General features: G+C 29.8%; 1 protein-coding gene across 3 annotated transcripts in view; it reads right to left on the reverse strand.

The window, feature by feature from the left end:
• The window catches only part of LOC126780554 (uncharacterized), a 135,060-nt gene that overhangs the window by 58,345 nt on the left and 51,102 nt on the right, over positions 1-25,613 (reverse strand). For all 3 annotated transcript variants that reach the window (XM_050505144.1, XM_050505135.1, XM_050505152.1), the window contains one exon: positions 772-830. In XM_050505144.1, coding sequence (XP_050361101.1) covers positions 772-821 — 50 coding nt within the window. In that variant the 5' untranslated portion in view covers positions 822-830. The remainder of the gene's footprint in view (positions 1-771; positions 831-25,613) is intronic.

Raw genomic sequence — 25,613 nt, forward strand, 5'->3', positions numbered from 1 at the left:
TCAGGAACGTTGAGCTGTTGATGATTATTTCGCTATCTACTTGAAATATTATAAATATTTGAAAAGTAAAATTTATTTATTTTTGCTTTTCATAACAAGAATACTGCAAAACAATATAAGAAGAGTAAGAGAAAAGTGATTCTCTGCAAAGAAAACTTTATTAAAACCACTTTTATATTCAAGTTGTTGAATACAACTTTTAGTTTTATATAAAAATGTTAAAACCTTCATTGTTTCACTGTCTGGTGTAAAATTGTTATTCTTCTTAAGATTGCTAGCATTACGCAATATTTGATTTATTTATAGTTTTACTTTAATATATGTACGTTTCATTCTTGTTATAGTGTTGTTTAACGATGTTTTTTAAACCGAAAGCACAGTTTTGCTACTTCAAGTAACGTTATTTTATTGTTATTTACTACTAGATGTTTAAACTTTAATCTAGATAAAAACTCTGTTTAAAAAAATATATGGATATTTCATGATAATGTCGTATTCTTTTTAACAGTGTTTATTTTAAATAACTAGAAACTGAAATATACCCCGTTTTTGTTTTCCGAATAATGACCCACAAAATCATTATTTAACGTTATATTTTACATTTTATTGCCACAATTTGTTTTAATATTATTTGTTACCTGCCTCATTGCATACCGAATAAAAATCTACTTAACACTGTTTTATAATTGTGTAATGTGTTCCGAGCGTGCTATGTGCCATTATTTTTTAAATATAAAACCTTATCATAAATATTAATAAAATTAGTCTTACCTGGACGACTGGTCCGGTGGTAGGAAGATCAAGTTTTTGCTTTGGATCATTCCAAATATCTGAAACAAAAATCATGAATATATATGTTAGTTGTTTGATACAAATAATATTGTATTGCGAATCTAAATCATAAAGTCTACGTTGATCAATCACGACTTCAAGAATTTGCTTAAGCATAAGTGTATATGCAGTTCACTTATACAAAAACTTCAAAAATAATTAATTATTATGTAGGTATTTTAAATATATCAATATTATTTTTGGATCGGTGACAGCCAAAGAATAAAGTTGTAATGCAAATCTGTTCAGATATGAACACCGATTGAACATTAATTGACCGATCCAACTGATTGTGTATTGTTGATATTTAAGTTTTTGATTAAATGTATGTGCAGACAAATTTAAGGTTTCAATGCTTAGTGTTATAGTTTTATACCAAATATTTTTAAACGTGAAGAGAATCATAGATTTTCGTCTTCCTTGGTGCTGTTTTTTTCTGATTTGAATGGGACTCTTAAATGTGTTCAGTGACTCATCCTCTAATTTTCCACTCGTAGTCCACATTTACGGATGCATTTTTTTGCTTTGTATTTGTATATGTATATGGAACAACTTTCAACCTAAAAATTATATAGTTAGATTATATATATATTCAATTAAATAAAAATTCAAAGTTTGAACTGATTTTATTTATTCTATCTAGTATTATATCCAGATCAAGTTACAACTGGATCAACTTCGAGATATAACCGAATGAATAAAAAAGAGTAATTAAAATTGTTTCACATGCAATAAGGCTATCGAAGAATATACACATACAAAAAAAGAACGAATTGATAATATATTTTTTTAAGTTGGAAAATGTAAAGAATACATACAATTATATTATTTTCGCAATTCAACAAACAATGTATAATACTATAAATATATCGGTACAGATTAAACGTCGATAAAACTTGTACATTCTTGAGAAGTTTAATAATAATTTCAACAGTTTCAAGAAGTATAATAATCTTGCACAAAAATGATAAAGTAGACACTTTGTTCTGACTAATTCATGCTTGAGATTTTGTAATTTGTTTTCGCATTTCAGAATGATAAGTCGCTTAACACGTCTAGAAACATTTCTTATTCATAAAAAATAGAAAGAGTAAACATTTTTTGAATTTCTCAACGAAAATTGATGACACACAACTCGAGAGAGAGTAAATGTTAGGATAATTTACTAAAAATGTAAATAAATTCAGTAATAATAATAAATAATGTAAATTTTTTCACTTCATTTCATTATAATTATTATAGAATAAAATAGGTCTTTGCATACCGTATCCGTGCATATAGAATTATGAAAAATTACGTTTTACAGGTATATTGGTACTATATATATCAATCAATTTTTAAAATCCACAACGCAGATCATGTTTTAAATTTGGATTTTGTTTATAGAACCAAAATAAACTCTTTTTATACAACCGTTAAAAGCAAATCTTTGAAGGAATATTAAATAAATTGATAGAATATTCTTCAATTAACAGTAATGTGCATGTCCTGTTTTGGAAACTACACGACAGTTCACACTTAGTGAGTTCGTTAATAGTTAAAGGGGATCAATATGTCGATATTGAGGGCACTCCCTGGCCGCAGACGGCCATGTGCTGATGACCCACATGCAAGATTGACCGGTTTGCGCATCACATCACACGTATAATCGTGTTGCCTTGAATATAAAATTACAAAATTTACAACCAATAATTTGAGACTTGAGATTTTCTATTATAAAGTCAAGAAAAATATCTGACCTTTTTATTTAATTCCCAGTTATAATTTTCTGCTATTTTGTTTAGAGTATCCCATTAAATTATATAATAAATCTAATTTTTATTACTTTTCTTTTACATACGAACATAGATTCCAGTTTTTTTTAAAACTATAATAGCAAAAAAACCTTTTTCATTATACGGTTCCCTAAGGATCACGTTTCGTATGATTTCTACCCAAAAAAACCAATGCAATGACTGTAAAATAGGATTCGAAAAGGTTGTGCGTTTGTTTTCTTTTAGCGAGTCCGCTGGCACTCTTTTGCCTTGCTCTGGTCACTGACGAAGGTGCTCGCACTCAGGAGGGCTAGAGTGACCCAGATGGGATGTACTGGCTTGTTCCATCTTTAAAACGCGTTTACTTAAAGTTAAAAACGATGTAAGGCAAAACATCGTACTATTAAAAAGTTTTGTATCGATACTTTTAATTGACAGATAGTTTAGAGTTGGGTCGCTTGAAATAGGGACACATTCTCGTAAGTGTACGTTTACGATCGAGCCGCGGCCTCCACACCTGTGGCCGCACTAAAATACTTTACGACCTACAATGTGCTATGAGCACGAGTTTTCAGCGATTCAGATTTTCTAAAGCGTAAATCATTTTAAGATGCATGTTAATCTGATTTCAACGTTTATTTTATTTATGTACTAAGTAGAGTGGTTTATTTAAACGAGAACGTTTACTTCAAATATTTTGAATATCATAATTCAATAAGATTATAAAATGTATGAAAACAATTTTCTAGTATTATTTATGAAAAATTATAAGCGTATGCGATGTTTCGAAACCGATATAAGCGAATTGTATCGACTTCTTCCCCACCAATGCCCTGAGTATTAACGATTCTTTCTACAAACTTGAAATTTGCATCTTAAGAATCCACTTAAAATGGATTTCCCAGAAGGAGATGAGCGCGGATGGATAACGAAGTTGAGTGACGCTTTTTTTTTCTTTGAAATGTTAACATGCTTCTTATTCTAAGTCTTTGGAACTAAAATACAGTCTTTGAACTTAGCAGGTATTACTATAGAAATATCTAAGGTAGATGCATTTTCTATGAAGATACTTTGCTTTCGGTACATCCTGTAATCTTACCAATTCAAGGTTCTAACAAACGGTCCATTTTTCGTTATTAGAGACAACATAAAACAATAAAGTAAATTCTTAGAATACCGGCTAAGTTGAAAAATAATGTTACATTAAGCTGGATTTAATTTCCGTTAAAACAACATAAACTAGGAGACAGCTGATAAATTTTTTTCCGGTAATCCATTAAATCTTTGATAATAACGCATCCAATTTTTTTCGTGGTATTCTTAAAAAATCCTTCAATGACTTGACAAAAAACGTCGCAGGACCTCAATAAATTTTAAAATAAATTAGCATTAAACGTTATGTAAAACAAAGTCATATTTCCTACGATAATTACTTCAAAATAATTGTAAATCATTTTTTATATGTAAATATTATTTAAGTAAGTAATGTGGAGAAATATTTTAATAATTTTGAATATATTCACGTAAGGTATTCGGTAGTGGTCGCCATAATACAGAGAATGTGTTAAATCGGTACGCATAAAGGAGAGCAGGAATGTAGATAATACAATATAACCGTTTCAAACAAAGCCTTCCCGGTACACCGACCCACTTCCTACGAACCTACTTTATTAAAGTTACAGCGAAGCAACCAAACAAAAATAATAATAGTTCAATACATATTATGCTATTACACAAAGCATTTGTCATAATTTTCTACGTTTAACATTTAACGTAATTAAACTGTCGCAAGCTTTTTATATTTATTATCTGTGTCACCGCGTTTTTATATGAAACGAATTAACCTCTTCTTTGATAGTAAAGTATAACAGCCTGTGAATGTTACTGTTGGGTTTAGGCTTGTCTCCATTGAAGGAGCTTGCTGCTCCAATGCCGGTTGTTATATATATTTCAGAATTTCAGTAAAATAAGACACATGCAAGTGTCCCCAAAAATCGAGTATATAAAAATTCAGTAGTGCTTGCCTGGGTTTGAACCCGCTATCATCCGTTAATAGTTAATACGTTATTAAAACGTTAATAGTAATATGCTGATATGCACTTGAAGATTTTATGCACAAAATAATACGTAATTGTACATGATTTTTTAAAAACTTGTCATATGTCGTTTAGTCATAAATTGTTCTCATCGACATCTGTTATTGAAATTAGCAACTTTGACTATTATTTGAATATAGTTTGATCAAATGTTACAAACTTTTGAAAGTGTTTTCATTTTACGTCTGGATAAAAGTTCTTTCCAGGAGTTCAACCACTTTTGATGTTAATTATAAACATAAATAGTGTATTCTACACTAGTGTAGGTCTAGGTGTTTATTACTTCTTTTTTTATGTTTTCTTAATATGAGAAATATTAAATAGAATAAGTTTATCAGAGAGAGAAGTTAAATGAAATTGTGAATACTTATTATTTAAATTTGGTTGATATTTTTTTTTTTCATAACCGATGGTGAATCATATGAGACTTTTTTTTAATAATAATAAAAAAATATTTTTTTCTTTTGTTCACTGTTCGTATACTAATTTTGAACCAAAGTATTTGTACACCTGTAAATTCTATTTTGATCTATGGTTTTTGCCAAACGCTTCAATTATTTACAGTTGGTGTCATATGAAAGTGCGGCGATTATATTTTTCATTTAATATTTAACTAAAGCAACTCTTTCTGTATCTGTACTCAGTTTTTTTTCATTAACGATGCAAATTCGAACACATTGTTTTTTGGATATTTTCTGTCTATCTGTGCACATACCGATCATGCAGAAACTACGGGATGGATTTTTCTAGGCAGGCTTTTTATATCAAGTGACCCAACCTATATCACTGCATTGCTGACATATGTATTTTTTAAATCATCAAAGCAAATAAATAACATAAAATGTTATAAATAGTTCACTGGTTCATTATTGAAATATTTCAATTACTAGAAATTTAATTGTTGTCGATTTTGTACTAATTCAAACAAAATATAAACAAAATAAAGTACATTTGAAATCGTAACAAAATTCGAGGACATCAAAAGCAGTATTGGAAGCCGCATCGCCTTGGGTATCGAATCAAAGGTGTTTTGTCATTATACAGGTAGGTATTGTTTAAACGACTGTTCTCCTTAAGAATCAAAATAAAAGAGATATCTGTTTCACAACGGATTTAAATTCAGCTTTGTCGTTTCGATTAATATTAAAATGATGTATTTGCTTCTCAAATATACTTTTTTAAATCATTGCGAGTCCGTTAAATAAATGTATAATCTTTGCATCTTATTTTAATAATTTAACAACAATAAACCCTTTATATTTGCCAAGCATATTTTTTTTATTTATGACATACCTACGTCAACATTTAACAATAACATTAAAAAATATATATTATTTCAATTAACTCTAATGTATTTTATTGTCAGCTTTATGAATTACTGAGGCGATTATACTTACATTTTGATATCATGTTCGTTTAAAATACAAAACTCTGACGAAATTATAAGAGTAAATTATAATTCTATACACTACATATTATCATTTAATATAATATAATTGCAAGCATAAATAATATAGTTTGGTCCATACAAAACTAAGTTACTCGGTTCAGTACATTGGCTGGCCCAGTTAGCGATCATCAATGCAGAGGCTATTAAAAGACGTCCATGTGTGTTAACTAGTTTAGGCTCTACCCGTACGGGCTTGAAAATAAAATAAAAGTATAAATCGGGACAATATGTGCCGAGATCCACGATCGCTTCAGGCCAGTGAGCGCGGTCGCCTTTGCTACTGCGCTTTTCTCAATAAAGAGAAAACGGGAACGCTTACAATGAACACTTTTAAATGTCGGAATGGAAATTCTTTTTCAATGAACGTATAGTATTTTTAAACGTGTGCTAAAGCAGCTGCAAAATATAACAGTTTAACGGATTTATCTATTAAATAAATATAAATATTAAGTGAGCGATTTATTTGCATGCAATATAAATTAATATATTTAACACGCCCCAGCTTCCGCATATCTTTAGTTTCAATCCCGCGATATTATATTTATTTTTCAAGTACAGTGATTTACATGTTATTGTTGTGTTCCGATTTGAAGGGCGAGTGAGTCAGTGGAATTACAGGCACAAGGGACATAACATCTTAGTTCCCAAGGTTGGTGGCGCATTGGCGATGTAAGCGATGGTTAACATTTCTTACAATGTCAATGTCTATGGGCACTTACCATTAGGTGGCCCATATGCTCGTCCGCAGACCTATACAATAAAAATATAAAAAAAAATGTTGATTGCTGGTCAATCTTGCTCAATCTTGTTTGCCTGTGGGTGAGTAATCTCCAACGTTGTGTTAATAAATTTATCTTTTAAATTATTTGACGGAATCAGAGTTAAAATGCTTAAATTAAAGTTTTTGTGAAAATCATTAGTAAGAAATCGAGCTACAATTATTAAAAACTTTTTCATATTTTTCTTTTAAATATAAACGTGGTTTTAGTTAGTTATAAGCATAGGTATAAAATTTTATGCAAGCAATTTGAAGATCTACAATTTACAAGTAACTACGAAGTTGTTATATATATAGGCCATAGTTTTGTCAGCTTTCACCAGGAAACTTCGACAGTAACTATTGTATCTTCCGCCTTCGTTAACGTTATTAGCCGTATCTTATAAGATATAAAAATATACTTACTATATAACCGATGTTAATTTAGAAACTATATGTAATTAATTATTGCTTAATAATAAAAGTCCGGTGTCAATATAAAAACAATATTTTCGTGAGTCAAGAAGAATAACAAAAACAAAACAGTCATTAATAATAAGAAACATTTAAAAACTGTATATTAGATTAAAAACTACAACACAGAGTAGGTAATTAATTATTACCTCGCCGATCTTAGTGCAGCGTAAATAATATTCAGGTGCAATATTCAGGAGCCGACGAGTCTGAGCTTCTTATCAGCATCAGCGACGCTACCGCAATCAGATTGTAGAAATTGCCTTCGTGGAACGTGAAAAGTAAAATAACTAAAGATGGTTTTCGTTTTTGTTGGCAACGAATTTCATTTTTAAATTTAGTGATAAGCGAAATCAATATACACTGATTTTTTGAAACATCAAAACTTGTATCAAGATCGAGCAAAAAGGGTATAAAAATTCTGGTATTAATAGTTTTTTTCGATAATATATAATAAAATTGATAATTATTAATCCAGTCGTCTTTTAAAATGATCTTATTAATTAATTAAATTTAATGTAAGTGGAATGAAAGTAAAAAATGATGTAAACAGTATTTTAGCACTATACTAAAACCAAGGTTACGTTACATACAAGTAGATTGAAGTTTAATTAAATTTGCAACAAACCAACCGACGAAAACTATCACCTATATATTAATCATAAATTAAAATGACAGTTTACTATAGCATATACTCCTTCTAATAATACTAAATGATTCCTGACATTAGTAGCTAAGAATCTGCATAGAAGACTTGGACCCAAGTTTTTAAAATACGTTTTATAAAGTAATATTCACCTATCTGGATATAAATGTAAAACAATTATATGCATAAATAAATTTCACTAACTGCCATAAATTTCTTGCATTTTTGTTGCAATTTTCGCAAAGAAAAAATACGGCAAAGTAAACGCAATGTAGCGGCATTGGAGACTCCTATTTGATATTTAATTTAAAAATTGCTATTTGAAAATATTTTTATTTATTTCATTTCACTGTTACATAAGGTAGAACGTATTTTAAATGATTCACAATTTTCGAACTTCATTAATACAACATTTTTACTCTGAAGTTTTGTATGTATGCGTGTTTGTTTGTCATTTCTTATTCTTGATAATCATCAATCATTTTCAAGCTGAGTCGTAAATTTGACGTTTATCTGTGAGGCGGCGCGTTAAATAAGATAGTAAAAGTTTTTATGGCTCGATCAGAGTTTTCATTGTGCGTGCGGCTAAAACGTTGAGAGCTGTTGGCGTAAGAATACAAGTTTAATATTAACATTTACAATGACATCGTTTTGAATATAATAACATGTATCCTTATGTGAATAAATATGATTATAGCATAGAAAATATAAAAACCAACTAATTTATACAAGTATAAATTAAATTATACAAGTATAATTAATTTATGCTTGTATAAATTAGTTGGTTTTTTGTTGATTATCAATGTTTATTGCATATAAGGGATTAATTAAAAAAAATGAGATGAAATCCTAATAGCCTTTTCATCAAGTACTTTGTTTTAATAGTATATTTTAATTCGCTTAGGATCATATTTATTAAATAGTTAAATTAATTGTAAAAATGTTTGTGTTTCGTAATTCTATTTGAGATTACTGTGACCCTCAGTCTAATTTGCATAAGTTGATAAATTGTTACAAATAATGTAAAATAAATGTAGCAAATTTAAGCATAATAATAATAATTGTGATCTAAGATATAAATTAATATATTTTAGTTTGTTCACAAGCATTTACCGGTGGTAGGGCTTTGTGCAAGCTCATCTAGGTAGATAACCCTACTCATCAGATATTCTACCGCAAAACAGCAGTACTTAGTATTGTTGTGTTCCGGTTTGAAGGGTGAGTGAGCCAACGTAATTACAGGCACAAGGGACATCTTAGTTCCCAAGTTTGGTGGCGCATTATCAATGTAAGCGATGGTTAACATTTCTTACAATGTCAATGTCTATGGGCGTTGGTGACCACTTACCATCAGGTGACCCATATGCTTGTCGGCCTACCTATTTTATGAAAAATAAAATAAAAATTTATGTATCTAGGTATGTAAAGGTACAAAGTTCAGTACATTAATAATAATAATAATAATATCGTGAGACATTTTTCACACACGGTCATCTGATCCCAAATTAAGCTTGTACAAAGCTTGTGCTATGGAAACCAGACAACTGATATACTACATATACTACTTTTCTTTTTCTAAATACATACTTATATTGATAATTACACCCAGATTCAGGACAAACAGACATGCACACAAATGTCTGTCCTGGGTGGGAATCGAACCCACAACCTTCGGCGTGAAAGGCAAGTGTTCTACCAACTACGCCAACCGGCTCGTATTGTTTCGTGAATGTTTTTTTAGACCAGATATTTATTTGTCGATTGATTAGTGTAACCATTTTCACTTTCATTGAACTTCGCGTTCACGTGACTCGAATGCTGAGACATTGTATGCATACTTCTTTTAATTATTATTTATATATTATAAGCGATGCCATGAAAAATAAAGAGCAAATAGCTTTTTCTAAAATAGTAATAATTTGCAAATTTTCTGTTTTCTCAATTCTCTTTAATTTTTAATTTCTTTTTCTTCTAACTCTTGTCCTCTAAATTCTTTTTACTCAATTGGTGGTGGAAAAGTATTATGTAGTCGCCTTGTGACCATCTGACACAGTATCAGTTGAGTACGTGAGTGAGGGTATTTGTGTAAAACATATCAGTCTACTCTATCATGGTTTTGGCATTGGCATTATAACATAAACCAGAATAGCTAATTTAGAGTGTGCCAACGTTTAAGAACAAAATTTACTATCTTAATTTATTTTAACTTCACTTGTTAATATGTACTTACTGGTGGTAGGGCTTTGTGCAAGCTCGTCTGGGTAGGTACCACCCACTCATCAGATATTCTACCGCAAAACAGCAATACTTGATATTGTTGTGTTCCGGTTTGAAGGGTGAGTGAGCCAGTGTAATTACAGGCACAAGGGACATAAAATCTTAGTTCCCAAGGTTGGTGGCGCATTGGATATGTAAGCGATGGTTGACATTTCTTACAATGCTAATGTCTAAGAGCGTTGGTGACCACTTACCATCAGGTGGCCCATATGCTCGTCCGCCTTCCTATTCTATATAAAAAAAAAAAATGTATAAATGCAGTCTGCAAAAAAGTTTTAATCCATTTCTACACAACCGATTAGGCTGAAATCTTGTACACGGTTGGACAATACCATCTTGTATTTATTTTATTTACGTGGAATAAATAGAAACTTATTTCGAATAAAGATTTTTTTAATTTTAACAGTAAGGTTATTCCTATAAATAAAAGTATTAACTTTTACGTAATCTTTTTAAATTCAATTTATAGGAATTACTTGTTCCAGCAAGTTAGTAGTAGTTAGGTCTAGTAATCACTAATGTTTCAAAGCCTATTTGAACGCCATTTTAAATATAATCCAAGTACTTTAGTTATTCAAATAAATTTCTTTACATAAATGTAGAACATATTCAGGAGAACCAGGCAGCAGTTAAATCCAACGCCGAGCGTAAATTCATGCTCCTAAATGATCCTCATTGCTCGGTAGAAAAGACTGCCTAAATGTCCAATTTTATAGTCAAAGAAAGTTATTTTTGGTGCGGATATGAAAGTACTATTGTACGATCCAGACATCAAAAGACTTATCAAAGACGAGTGTTAGCACATAGGGTAGGTAGGCGCCCCTTCAATATAAGCTCTCGGTAGTTCAAATTTTACATGAAGCCAATTCCCCGCGAAACCCGAAATGCTTTCTGTTTTTATTTGAATATTCGGTATATTGAAAAATATGTCACTGCAAATATCATTATACAATATTCAAGGAACACTTTATATATTCGTTATATAGTATATTACAAAAAGCTATTTATTAAACATACACACAGTACTGATTTATTTTTACGGGGCACTACTTATCCACATGATTAAGCGTTTCATACCATTAGTTCTAGTCACGAGTTTGTGTAAGTTCGTTAGTAAATATTTTGCGCTACAGCACCTCTTAAGGAAATTAACCTAAAAGAGAATCTTATTAGAATTAATGAAAACAGTATTCAGCAGGAATAGCAACATAAATTATCAGACCTGACGGATGACCATTAACGCTAACACTGCACTAAGTGTGACCATTAAAATAGTATTACGACAGAGTATTGCAGAGATGATGTTAATTAAGGGATTCTTTTTTATTCAGCTATAATATTATGTCACATTTTAATTTGTAAAGCTTTAATATGATTAAGCAATTGATGCGCTTTTTATATAATTTTATATTATATTATTCTGTTCATGTATATATTTAGATATTAATATACTTGAAAGGTAAGAGTAAAATTTCAAAGTAGATATTAAGTGCAACTAATAAATGTCAGGAGGTAATAAAAATAAGCAAACCTTAGAATTAATTCACTTACTAGATTCTAGTCTAGATTCTAGTGTGTTATATTTCTTAGTTAAAAAATCTATATAGTTATAAATGTGTATTGAAATATAAAACAAAATAGTAAATACGACAAAAGAATTCCTAATATTTTTTATATAACATAAAAGTTTAATTTTACCAACAATATAAAAAAATCTTGTAGTTAACTAACTAATTTAGTTAGTTTGTATTTCTATTGTGTATAACAAATTTAGGCAGTTAATTCAATAAACTTGTAATAATCACCTTAATCTAGTTAGTGATCGATCACATCTCATTAATTAGTTAGGACGCTTAGTTGACAGTTCTAGGCCTTTGCTTATAAATTAAACCTAGAAAGCTCGTTAGGGATTAACGAGATCTTATAAGATATAGGTGCTGTACATAAGACGTTTGCAAGTTTATGTATGACACGTCCTATTTTTATTTATATTAATTATTTGGATATTTAAATGGAAAAAATAGAAACTTCTTCATCATTATGTATTTAATTATATTATGTTGTATTCAATTATAATATATAAAAACAAACATTTTTGTAAAGAAACATTTATTTAAGCCATGTACTAAAAGAAACAATGTTCAATATTATATTACAACACGAAGAGCCTATAAAAAAATCAGCACAATCGGTTGAGCGATACTAGTAGTTTAATCTTAATACTGTGTACTTTAAATTAATTCCTAGTCCAACCTCAAAACATTAGGTTCAATTAAAAACATTTAAAAAGCAATTGTTATTTACTTATTTTATGTAGGTAACATTAAAATCATTTATAAAAAAAATGAGAAAAAAGAGTGTCTACAACGTTTATGTCTATGTCCATATGTAAGACAAAATCATAAAATTACGGGGCAATCTATTTTTTTAGGATTTCTAGTATATTATTATTTAATGATATTGTATATGACTAACGTTAACGTTCGTAATACGTAATAAATAATGCTAAGGTAACCTAATGTCTGTTTTAAAATTTTAAGTACTTATTTATTTACACTGATAAATGATGGTAATACTTCATAACTTCAATTTGAAATTCGAACTGAAATTGACATTTTATATTATGAATTTATATAACATTAAAGGAAATTGTGGAGGATTTAATACACACAGAAAAACGAATATGAAAACTGAATTTAAAAAATTTAGTCATTTCTAGGGATTTGGAATTACGGAAGCTCGTGCTACACGTAGGGATTTTTGTTGAGTTCCGCAAAACTAGCTGAATAAATGAGAGGGAGAGTGAGTACCACTACATCGTACAAGGCATAGCGAGTAATTCATTGTGAATAATAAATGAAGTGTCTCGAGATGGAATTGTTACTCAAGGAAGTGGAACTGACATGGACGTATCTCATTATGCCGCCTGCATATGACCTGTCTGATTAAAACTTACCCGTGATTAAAACTTACGTGATGGATTAAAACTCTTTGATTTGTCTACACCAGATAACAAATTAATAATTGATTAATATGTTTAATATATATTATATATTAAACGTATTTTAAATTCTCGGTATCAAATAATAAATATATGTATCTTTTTTCTTTTGAAAATTGTTTTTGGTGATCATCAGATTGAGTATCAGCCAAAAATAAATGTGTATATTAATCAACCTATAATATTTTCCTATATTATTCATCAATGCGAAGATTGACGAAGGAATACACGTAAAATCCATCACTATCTAAGTTAATTTAATAAATACTAATTACAAATCAATCAGTAATATTTTAACATAAAAATATAACTTAAAGTTGTATATATTTTTTACTTATTTAGCTTATTTAAACCAATATTTACAAGCTCTACAAGTTTTCGTTTGCATTTCATATTTTCATTACATCTCTCGTATTTTCGTTTCTGTATTTTGTTTTTTTTTTTAAATATTTTTATACTTTGATCATTTGCAAGCCCCAATAGTTGAACGAGTATATTAACTTTTAATTAATGTTTCTACGAGTTACTGTAATATATGAAATGATTTAAAGGTCCCAAAATGTTTGTTCAATTCAAATCCTATCAAATATTATACTTTATTCAAGTAGGATCTTATAAACATTTTAAATTACTCATTTTATAGAATTATATTCGGAATGTAGATTCTACTGAGAAGAATGGGCAAGAATCTCAGCATTTTTTCTATTCAACCAACTAAATAATATGGAAGGATAATGAAATACAGGTGGACCGACGACCTTAAGAAGGTGGCGGGCACCAACTGGATGCGGAAGGCGGAGGACAGGGAGCTTTGGCGCACCTTGGGAGAGGCCTATGTTCAGCAGTGGACAACGATTGGCTGTTGATTGATTTTGAGTGAATGAAATACAATTACATTTATATCTGGCTAAAAATAAACAAATGCTAACGCCACGCTTTAGTCAATTTCAATATAATCATTATTCATATATCGAGTAACATGTTTTATTTATTAATGATTTTTACACAAATAAGAATACAAATACCCAAGAAAGAATTTATTGACTTAGCGAAGTTGGAAACTGAGTAAGTTGTGTTTTTAATTCTCGTGTTTCTACAATAATTCTTCACTGATTCTATCAAAATTATCATTGTTATTATAAATTTACATAAATAATGTGTCCGTGCGCTTCTCCGATAATCTCAGTTTTAGTAAATTTACCTTTTTATCTTATATCATCATCATCATACATTGGCATTTTATAAATTAAACAAAATTCTCACAATTTCTTACATACATTTGATTATACAAATTGTTATTAAGTCCACTATTTATATCATAATATTTTCTTTAAGTCCATACAATAATTGAATTCTTTTACAATTATCAGAGGCAAAAAAATATTTTCCTTAACAATAGCTGACCGATACAGATCAAGTTGTTTCATAATGTAAACGAAAGTTCGTTTCTCTCTGAGACCGGCCTTAAATAAATCGTACTTTATAAACAATACACGCTTTGTTCGCTTGAGAAATATGCCATAAATTAAACTCAAGTTTACGTGTAAAAATAACTTTTGTAAAGCATTTCACTTTCAATCACGGCTAAGAAATTAGGGTTATATTTAGAAATAAGAATGACATTTCTCTTTATAATACATACATATGTGACGTATGGCATATTCTAGATTTATATATATATACATATTAAATACAATCATAACAATGCCACAATGCTTAATTATAAGCATTTCTATTATATATTTAAGAAATTAATTTATTTCTTAAATATATATATATATATATATAAATATATATATATATATAAATCTAGAATATGCCATACGTCAATCTAAATCTAAAATATATTTATTTCTTAAATATATATATATATATATTTAAGAAATAAATTTATTTCTTAAATATATAATAGAAATGCTTATAATTAAGCATTGTGGCATTGTTATGATTGTATTTAATATGTAATGCACGTAAAAAGGTTATTCTAATCAAATAAATTCTAATTAAGTAATAAACAATAGCACATATTAAAATACTAGCTGTGCCAGCGGTTTTATCCGCGTATAACTTAAAGAAATCACTATGAGCACTTATAATATTTCAGTATAAACAATATTTTTAGTTTTATTTTCGCGGGATATTCGTATTTATTGGTTTTCGCCGCACCCGCATCTAGCTAGGACAACATACAATTAGCCATGAGAAAAACGGCATTCCTTTTAATCTATTCCGACATGCTTTTATGTCGTTCCCTGTGTTTTATTTATTGTGATTAAATAAATAAATAAAACTGGGAGGTGTATCTAAGAAATAAGTACTTATTATCAACTAACTGACTAAGTATAAATTAAAAAAAAATAATGAAAAAAATATATGCGGTGACGAAACGAATTACCTTTTTTTATGCTGGAAAAACGCGTTACGCGTTTCCCCCACGGAAACAGTGGGGGGGTATGTGGGGCTCGCCGGTGTCCAAGGCGCCGAGTGCGCCCCAAACATCGGAATACTCACTAAAAAACCAGCGGTACTCTTTCCGTCTTAACGAGGAGTGCCACGGGATCGCTTTCGCATGCTACCGTGACGAAGCTTGTACATCTTACATTTACAAACGAAACGGATTACCTACCTAACCTATAAACTTTAACTTATTTAAAGTTATTTACAAACCGAAAAAAAATACTTAAGTATGAGTATTTTCAAACAACCTACACAACTACCTGTTGACATAATGTCAAAACTATAAAAAGTACTAAAAAACTGTTTATGATCTTATCTAGATCTTTCATAAGAATTAATGCCATGTTTATTAAAACGACTCCACAAATAATGCATTATTTTAGAACAAATTTGATAACTATACAAAAGGTTACAATGAGTCAACCTTAAAAGATAGACATATGCTATCACCGACTTTTTTTAGAACTTTTCAAGAGGAACAATTCCGTCATACATGATTGTTGTGTAACTTTAGCCGTTTACGCAGCGGACGCAACGGAAACTCTCTCTTTCCCATTTTTGCGACATTTTTCATTGATGCTCCGCACCTATTGGTCGTAGCGTGATGTTATATAGCTTACCTCGATAAATGGGCTATGCAACACTAAAATAATTTTTCAATTCAAGCCAGCAGTTCCTGAGACTTTATAATATTAGTATAGATAAATATAGTTTTCAGTGAGGTTTCATTTTGTAACAGCCTGTGAATGTCCCTCTGCTAAGGCCTCCCTTCCCTTTTTTGAGGAGAAGGTTTTTTGATGCTTATTCCACCGCGCTGCTTCAATGCGGATTGGTGGAATAAATATGTGGCAAAATTTCAATGAAATTAGACACATGCAGTTTTGCTCACGATGTTTTCCTTCACCGTCAAGCCTGAGATGAATTATACTCATTATATTATATATAGCATTATATTAAGCACATGAAAATTCAGTGGTGCTTACCCAGGTTAAGCCCATGATCATCGGTTAAGATTCACGCGCTCCTACCACTAGGTCATCTTGGCTTCGGTTAGGTAGGCTAGGTTTCATTTTAGTTCAACCCATTTAGGTCACTATAAATATATTAAGTCAAACTACAGTTTACTGTAAGTTTACTAACGAAAAAAACTACATAATATACTTTTTTAATAACCAGACCGATATTTCATGCTTGCATTTTACTTTAAAATCATAGACTTCCATACAACCATTTATCTTTTACCTATGCGAACGCGCAAGCGAGGCCGCGGGCAATAGCTAGTTAATTATGTATATACTATTAATTATATATATATATATAGTATTGAAAAACAAAAGAAATGTGTATTACATATATTGGTGTTTTTTTTAATCCGTAATATGTACAGTTTTTAATAAGCTACTACCCTAAGTTAACAAAATATATTATAAACGAATACAAAGGTTTACCAGGACCTTGTTACCAGGGAACGCCGTGCGTCTCGGATATACATGCGTTCTCTGCAAAAACTTAATGCTAAAGGCAACAGCGCGGCAATCGGCGCGCTTTACATATACGCATGAACTCTTTTTAATATTGATCATATACATTTAGTTTAACTTACATTGGAAAAATCTAAATTTCTTTATTATCATTTTACAGACTATCATTTATAAGTATCTAAAGCTTCAGTTATTCAACTGAACAGTTATTTTATAGCATTTTTTATCGAATAAATGTTCGACATGATTCTTTAAATGGAGCTATTTTTTTTAAATTATGAACCACTGAATTTTAAAGTAAAGTTTGCCACAAAACAGCATCCAAATCAGTTACGAATTAAAAGATTAAATTAGCGCACAAACGCACAGACAGGCAAAAATTTTAACAAACATTGTTTTTGGTTTTTGCGTTGATAAACCCCCCCCCCCCCCGATAATAGTTTTACTCGTATATCTTTCATGTACAGACAGTAGAGAAACCTAAGAAGAAATATGTGTTGTAATATTATAAGCGTAATTAATAAGTAATTAAGTAATTTTTGAGTTATTTTTTTAAATGGCTAAAGTCTAACTACTGAAATGTACCCGCAATATGCCAATGCGGTATAACTTCTAAAATCCAATCTCTATGGTTTAAGTGTAAGCAGTTGTATGTAACAATTCTGCCGACAAACAACAATACTTTGTTTTACGTTGTTCTGACTCGGACTGGGATGGCCACTTTTGAGCATATTAGTACGTCCGGCATGTTATTATAAACAAAATTAATTCAAACTAATGTACATTATGTTGAAAGATTTCAAAACGAAACTGATTATAACTTATGATGAAATTAAAATTACTATTATAACTATAAAGTTAACACAATTATATTCTTAGCGCCATAATAAACAGCTTAGTTTAGCGTCTTTTGTTTTTATGACATAATTGAATTTTCGAATAGGTACATATAAAGGCGAACCATTTAGTGTTAGCTGGACAAGCATAGACAATACGCAGCTTGTATAGCGATTGGTAGTCCTTTGTTAACATATTGGACCAGGTATCGTGTGACCTATTTATACTCTGTGACCTAACAACAACGCTCGTGTGTGTATTACGTAAAATCTATCCCAAAATACTGCCTATATATACATACCCGTCCTATAAATTTAAAAATGAAATAGTTAACAACGTAAATTGTTTGCAGCCTTTCATGCGATCACTATGAAGAACTAAAATGAAAACGTCGAAGCTACAAACATTAAAAACAAAGGCATTTATAAATTCACTAAACAAGTAGCAAATTTGTAACAAATCTAAAAATAATAATTGTTTAAACCATCCAATTGTTTGTTTATTGCCTGTCCTAATAATAAAACCAACGATTTTATAAAATATATTTTTGTACGTATATATTTTTATATAACAAATAAATATAATTTCCTTATATATGCAACAACTTCCTATACGACTTTATATCATAACTAGGTTGCGTATACGTTACGTGAAGTTAAAGCGCCACTTAAAGTTCATTAAATTTAACGATTATTTTAATCTACATGACATAAATCTTCATTGGTTGAATAAATAGATTCAATAACTATCGGTATTATTTATAAACGTTGTTTAGGTGTCTAGTTAAAAAGAAACAAGATTGTTTAACTAATCATTCCCTTACTAACATTAGCTTATTATTTCTATAATTTATGTGTGTGTGTTTAATTATTATCAATTTTCAAAAGAAAGAGCTGCTGTTAATCATTATAATTAATAATAACCATTAATTTTAGGGATTTAATGATTTCTCTTAATGTACAAATAAAAGACCTACTTAAAAATATATTATTTTTTGGTTAACGAAAATATCTATTAATACTTCAATAAATTCAAAAGAATGATTAACATTTACAATTATAATCATTTGTCCTTCACATATCGTTATAATGATAATACAAAAAAATGAAACTGTTCAAATAAATTGTAAAATTCATACATACAAAAATTTATACAAACAGTGTCGTGCATTGTATGTATTTTTTCGTGGCTCTGTAAAGGCATAACAATAATTCACAAACCCCAGTTATTTAGCCTAAAAGACGAAAGTCTTCAACCAATCTAAGACGAAAGTCTTCAACCAATGCGTCTTACCTGCCATGACATACGGTGCCGAAACGTGGACACTAACTGCGGGACTAGTCCACAAATTCAAAGTCGCTCAGTGTGCTATGGAGCGAGCTATGCTCGGAGTATCTTTGAAGGATAAGATCAGAAATGAGATTATCCGGAAAAGAACCGGAGTCACAGACATAACTTGCAAAATTAGCAGGCTGAAGTGGCAGTGGGCTGGTCACGTATGTCGTAGGACCGATGGCCGTTGGAGCAGACGAGTCCTAGAGTGGAGACCGCGAATCGGCAAGCGCAGCGTAGGGCGCCCTCCAGCCAGGTGGACCGACGAACTTAAGAAGGTGGCGGGCACCAACTGGATGCGGAAGGCGGAGGACAGGGAGCTTTGGCGCACCTTGGGAGAGGCCTATGTTCAGCAGTGGACAACGATTGGCTGTTGATTGATAGTGTGAACTATGATCTATTATTTGACCATGGTTACTTTTTGTATCACAACAATTTGTATCACCGTAATTACAGCAATAGATTTTGGATATCATCATTTGTGTACGTTTCTATAATTCGAAGAACCAATATATAAATTTGATAAGAATTCAATATCATTTTTATATTAGGAATCTCGGTAAATGAATTTAATTATTCTACTAAATGAAAAAGGTCGAATGCTAGTAAACCTCGCATGCTAAGGTTTCCTTATCAAAAGTTATCGATTTAACCATACAGATAATAATATCATGTCTAGGCTTTATTAGGAATGTTGTTCCGCTTTTTATTTTATTTAAAAACATATATTAAATAGTAACGGGTATTGTTCCAACTAATATTAAAGCATAAGTAATAAATATGAATGTGAAAGTATCACGTTGCCACGTAGCAAACGAGACATAGGCTGTTATTTAACTCAAGAAATTGCACGTGAGACGAAGCTGTGGGTGAAAACTATTATAATATTTACAAGGTTTTTTTGTCACCGGCCGATTTATTTCTTCTTAATTATGATACGAATATATTTAATTTATTTTCGATCTATTTTTAAAAATTTCGAAGTAAAAGTAAATAATGGCATTAATGAATATGGGTAAATTTATATTCTAACGAAATACACTTTTGGAACGTGCTATGAATAAGCTTTTACGTGTATGACATTTCGCTTGAGCTTGTGAAAAATTAAATATCAACCGGTCTTTGTTCCATGAAAATGTATATATTTTTTTTGTACCAACTATTTTTGGCCAAGGTTAATTTATATTTTGTGATGATGATAATGCTTATAAACGTACTTGTATATAAATATATCGATATTAATCATAAAAAATATAAACAATTTCCTTAACTCTGTATATGTATGTAAAATGGTGTAGACAGATGCGTTAACTCTCTGATATAATTTGTACAAACATACGAACAGTTCCTTTGTTCTGTTACACAAAATAAAATTGAATAACTAGAACGTATGCTCCTGAAATATACGAAACAATCACTTACAGCTTTACACGAACAACGAATGAAAACGTTGTATGGAAGTTAAGAAGCGTGAAATATCCACGAGCAAAACCTAGTTTATCCTACGTTTTTCATGAAAACTTGTATAAGATATTAACATAAACAAACAGCGCAGTTAAATTTTGCGCTGCGAAAAGGTATTTGGGGATACGAGGACGGGCCTATATTGAGTGTTCGGGTACAAATTAGCATCTCACAGACACGTTACAAAATACGTTCGCGCCGTAGACTTAATGAACGTTGAACATTGTCATTAAACGGCTTTAGTAAGATGTAGCTACCTGTATCATTCTCGGAGTAAAGTCAACGCCTATGCTAAGTAAGTTTGATGGTGTCTTCTGGCGCATTGATTAGGATAATCTGTCGTGAAGTAATGTGATACTGGTTAATCTCGTCGTCGCGTCTTCGTTTAGAACCCTCACTAAAAAGTTATACTATTTCTATTTATATAATTAGTCAAAGTAATATATGTATTCTTTATACGTCAACTTGTTCTAAGTTTTAGTATTTATTTCGAGAGCGAATACTAAAGTAGGTATCATTGATATATTTTTTGTGATAATCTCTTACGATGTTTTAAATAGATAATAGTAAACCCTAAATTAGAAAATGAAAGAATAATTAAGGTATTAATACGGTTCGGAATGGATGCGGACTGCCCAAGATCGGGATGGTTGGCGTTCTATGGGGGAGGCTTTCGTCCAGCAGTGGACGGCAAAAGGCTGAAAAAAATAAATAAATAAATACAGTTAGTTACAACTTACATTTAAAATAGAAGTGTTATATAACAGAGAAGTTAAAAATGCCAATAAATGTGTTTTCCTAATAAACTAGGGGAAGGCTTGAAATGTTATTTCAGAGTTTAACTTGGCGCAACTCAACTCGACTACGGTCGCTAACTCTCGCTCAATAAAAACTAATGGAGACCTGCTTAGTGATTCCACTTTGCTATACAACGCAATAAAATGAAAATATATTTTTATTTTTACACTGTCCTGTCTATTTAATTTTTTATCCGATTTACAATTAAACAAAACATTACATTGTGCTATTATTTTTTTACGTTGGAATGTTAAAAGGACCACAACATTTGATTCGAGATACCTTGGCATTAATGAAAGAAGATTAACGAAAGTGCGTTAAAATAGTGGTAATAATAATATTTTTTATTATATTATATTTTATCTGCATGCATTTATTCCAAATCAATTAGGCAGTTTATTCCATAATAAAACAAATCAAAATCCACTTGTACAGGACTGAAAGTGCTCTAGCAAAATTCCTTGAAAATCGATTTAATTGAAGTAGAAACTCGTATAGCTGGTAGATAAAGCAAGTGGTATCAAAATGTCCTGACTGCGCGCCAGGATTGTCTTCCGACTGGCAGACCGCCAAGCCCCTTCACCAAGTTACATTTTAGTAGAGTCTCGTAACACACTAGGAATATTTATTACTACAATTATATTACTATCGATATCGAGTAAAGAATTATTTCTCTCTCAATGCCTCGATTTTATTGAGATATTTTATGGATGACTTCATATTACGTAATATACTAAATACATTGTTCTGATATATACATATATCATAGACAACATATTCAGATATTTAATTAGATTAAACAGTGCGTAGAATTTTGTTAGCAATTGCATGGCTTTGGTAAAATTATTAACTAAAAAATTAGACAGATCTAATTAGAAGATAGATTTTTTAAAATAAAAGAAACAGATTATAAAAAAATTCTAGTATATCCATGATTCAAATTAGAAAATTGACAATTTTTGTAAAAAGTTGTCTGTTAACATTGTTCAATTTTGATTTTTACTTAATATAAAATAACAAAAATCAAATCTATCGCTATATTCAATGCCAGATAAAAGAACTCTATAAACGCATCTATAATTTGTAGTATGCTCCAAGATGCTCTCTGTCTCTTGCGTGTTTCGAGTGTTCTCAATGATTCCACTGAGGGCCTGTCATTCTGCATCGCAAGAATCTGGCTGAAACTAAATGCCGTAAATATATTGTGTACAATTTAAAATAATCATTTTTTAAAATAATCATTAGTAAAATAAGTTGTGTTGTTATATAACAAAATATTAAAAACCATTACTATTTTTTTGGAATTTATCGTTTTATAAATAAATAGTAACTTACAAATCTATATTGGATATAGAGTACTTAATAATTTTTAAAGAATTTAGAATATTTTTAGAAATAATAACCAATACAATTTGTATTTGTATTAAATTTCTAATAAGGTAACAAGGTTATGTACATTTAAACGTGAAATGTTTATACAAATACAAACATTATATGGTGTACAGTTTCCGTATTTTATTATTTTATTTTGATATTTATAAAGTAGTTGTCTTAAAATAATAACACTATTACATATAAATGTTATTATACTAAGGTAGTAGTAATAACGTCACAGAAGCAACCATTATAATGATATTAGAATTAATTTAAATTAATCTATGCTTTGGTATATACGATGAATAAACTATATAATTATATTAAATTTCAGATACAATGTGGAAAAAAAATAATATACATATTATGTTTTTCGCTAACTCTTGTTTTGTCAAAGATTTAATCTAATTGCTAAAATAATTTCCTCAACAATTAATTAATTTTGTCTTTTTTTCTATTTTTGTTTATTGTTTATTAGATCACCAACAACACAAAAATACAGAGTACAGAGTTGACAAAAAAAGACCAATAGTGGTACCTCAATGACATGTGTTAACTGCATGAAAAATAAGGCATTATATGAACAGGCACAAAAAAAAGACAAATCAATATTTCAAACTACAAAAAACGATTATTTAAAAAATAATAATAGTATAGCAAGGAAAAATAAATTAAAAAGAGCATATTCGTATACCATATACTTCATTTTTATATACAAACCACAACTAACTTATTTAGTTAACACTTTATTGCAGAGCACTGAATATATGTTGTACAAAAGGCGGGTTTAAAGCTCAAGCTAACTCTCATGATTAAACTGATATTTAAATGAACATGCAACACCGATATTATTCATATTTAAATCAAACAAGAACAGGGTAAACTATGATTCCAAATTAGTACCAAGTTGTAATTATTACGTTGATTTATAAATCAAATGCGTTTTACATGCAATTATGTATTTACACAAATACATTTATTAGTTTAATATGATTACCCATTAGACCTTGTTCATTTTAGAAATTAATTAAATGTAAACAAATCACCTGACATATTATTATATATATTTTTAAATATGTATATTGTTTTATGACGTATCAAACAGAAAAAATAAGTCATTCAGTATACTTTATTTCCAACACGTAGATACATATTGAACTAAGGTATATTATCAGATATTTAAACAAAAAAAACATTCCGTATTCAGATTTACAGTAATTTTATAAGTCACAATCCGTCTCTTCCCATGTCTTTTTATCAATTGACGCCATTTGTTGTTCTTATGTTAATCTGTACTGTATTTTTATACTGTATTTTTATAGATAAGTTTTTTAGTATAGGTAAATAAAATTAAAGTGTCTGTTTGTGATTTCAAAATAATTGTCTTTTTAAACTTAATATAGCTATTTGCGAATTACCAAAAACAATATTATTTTTATTTTAGTTTACAGCTGCTACCTTATAATTTAAATATTTTGTATCATGTATGATTCCAAAATGTAGTGTGTACGTAAAAATGGTAGATTTTGTAGGATTTACTTCACAAACTGGGGTTTGATAGTAATAACTAAATTTACAATTCGTTATTATTGAATAATTGTAATTTCCTAATAAATATTCATAAATCAAATTATTTTTTGTAAAAAAATCAATAACATTAATATCTATAACGAAAATTAAACGGCTATAATTATTCAAATGTTATTAGAAATCTACTGTTATGAAGTTAACTGAAATAACAAATTCGTTTATGTAAGTGTACATATATGCATTAAACTTTCATGACTTCATAATTCTTTCGTAAATATCATCACTATTTGAGCTTCACTAAGATAAGCAAACAAATAATATGATGAATAAGCATGACTTAAATTGATTTCAATGATCGGATCTTTTCTCTAGTGAAAGTTATTAATTTTGAGAGTTTACATGCGATTTAAAATTGTTCATCTGCTGTAAAAATCTGCGTTACATTTCTGTATTTATGATATAACAATAACGAAATCGAATCAATTTACTATTGCGAGTGTTGGTGCGAATCTCACACAATATTTAGAAAATTAATCATTTCTTTGCAACTTTCGATATTTTGTAGTAATAGAAAGCGTCTAGAATTTTACCTGGTTTGTAATAGAGATGTGTCCATACTCGTTTACATTATTATATAGCATAGTCATTATAAAGGATGTCCTAAATGAGTGTCATAATCGCGTTGCAAAGCGATCGTGACGTCTATCCCTCCCGGACGCAGGTGGGAGAGCTGCTTGGGAAAGTGCCGCCCCATCTCGCGTCCCACTAGCTCTGACATTGAACGTCAATTATAATGAACTTGACTTACTTTTCAAAGGTAAAATATATTTTGTCATACGATAAATGTAGAACTATCGCTAGTTGGTTCCTAAGCTATCAAAGGATATAAATACTTTTATATTTAAAATTTATTAAAAATATTGTTATACCTTATGTATAAGGATAGCGGAGAAGTAGCTTCCTACTTAAAAAACAATCAGATTTAAATTTATTTTTTATTTAGTGTAATTGTGTAGTCGTAGAACTTGGAAGATTATGAAGATCAGCACAAACT

This window comes from Nymphalis io, chromosome 3, assembly GCF_905147045.1.
Source record: "Nymphalis io chromosome 3, ilAglIoxx1.1, whole genome shotgun sequence".
Taxonomy (NCBI): domain Eukaryota; kingdom Metazoa; phylum Arthropoda; class Insecta; order Lepidoptera; family Nymphalidae; genus Nymphalis; species Nymphalis io.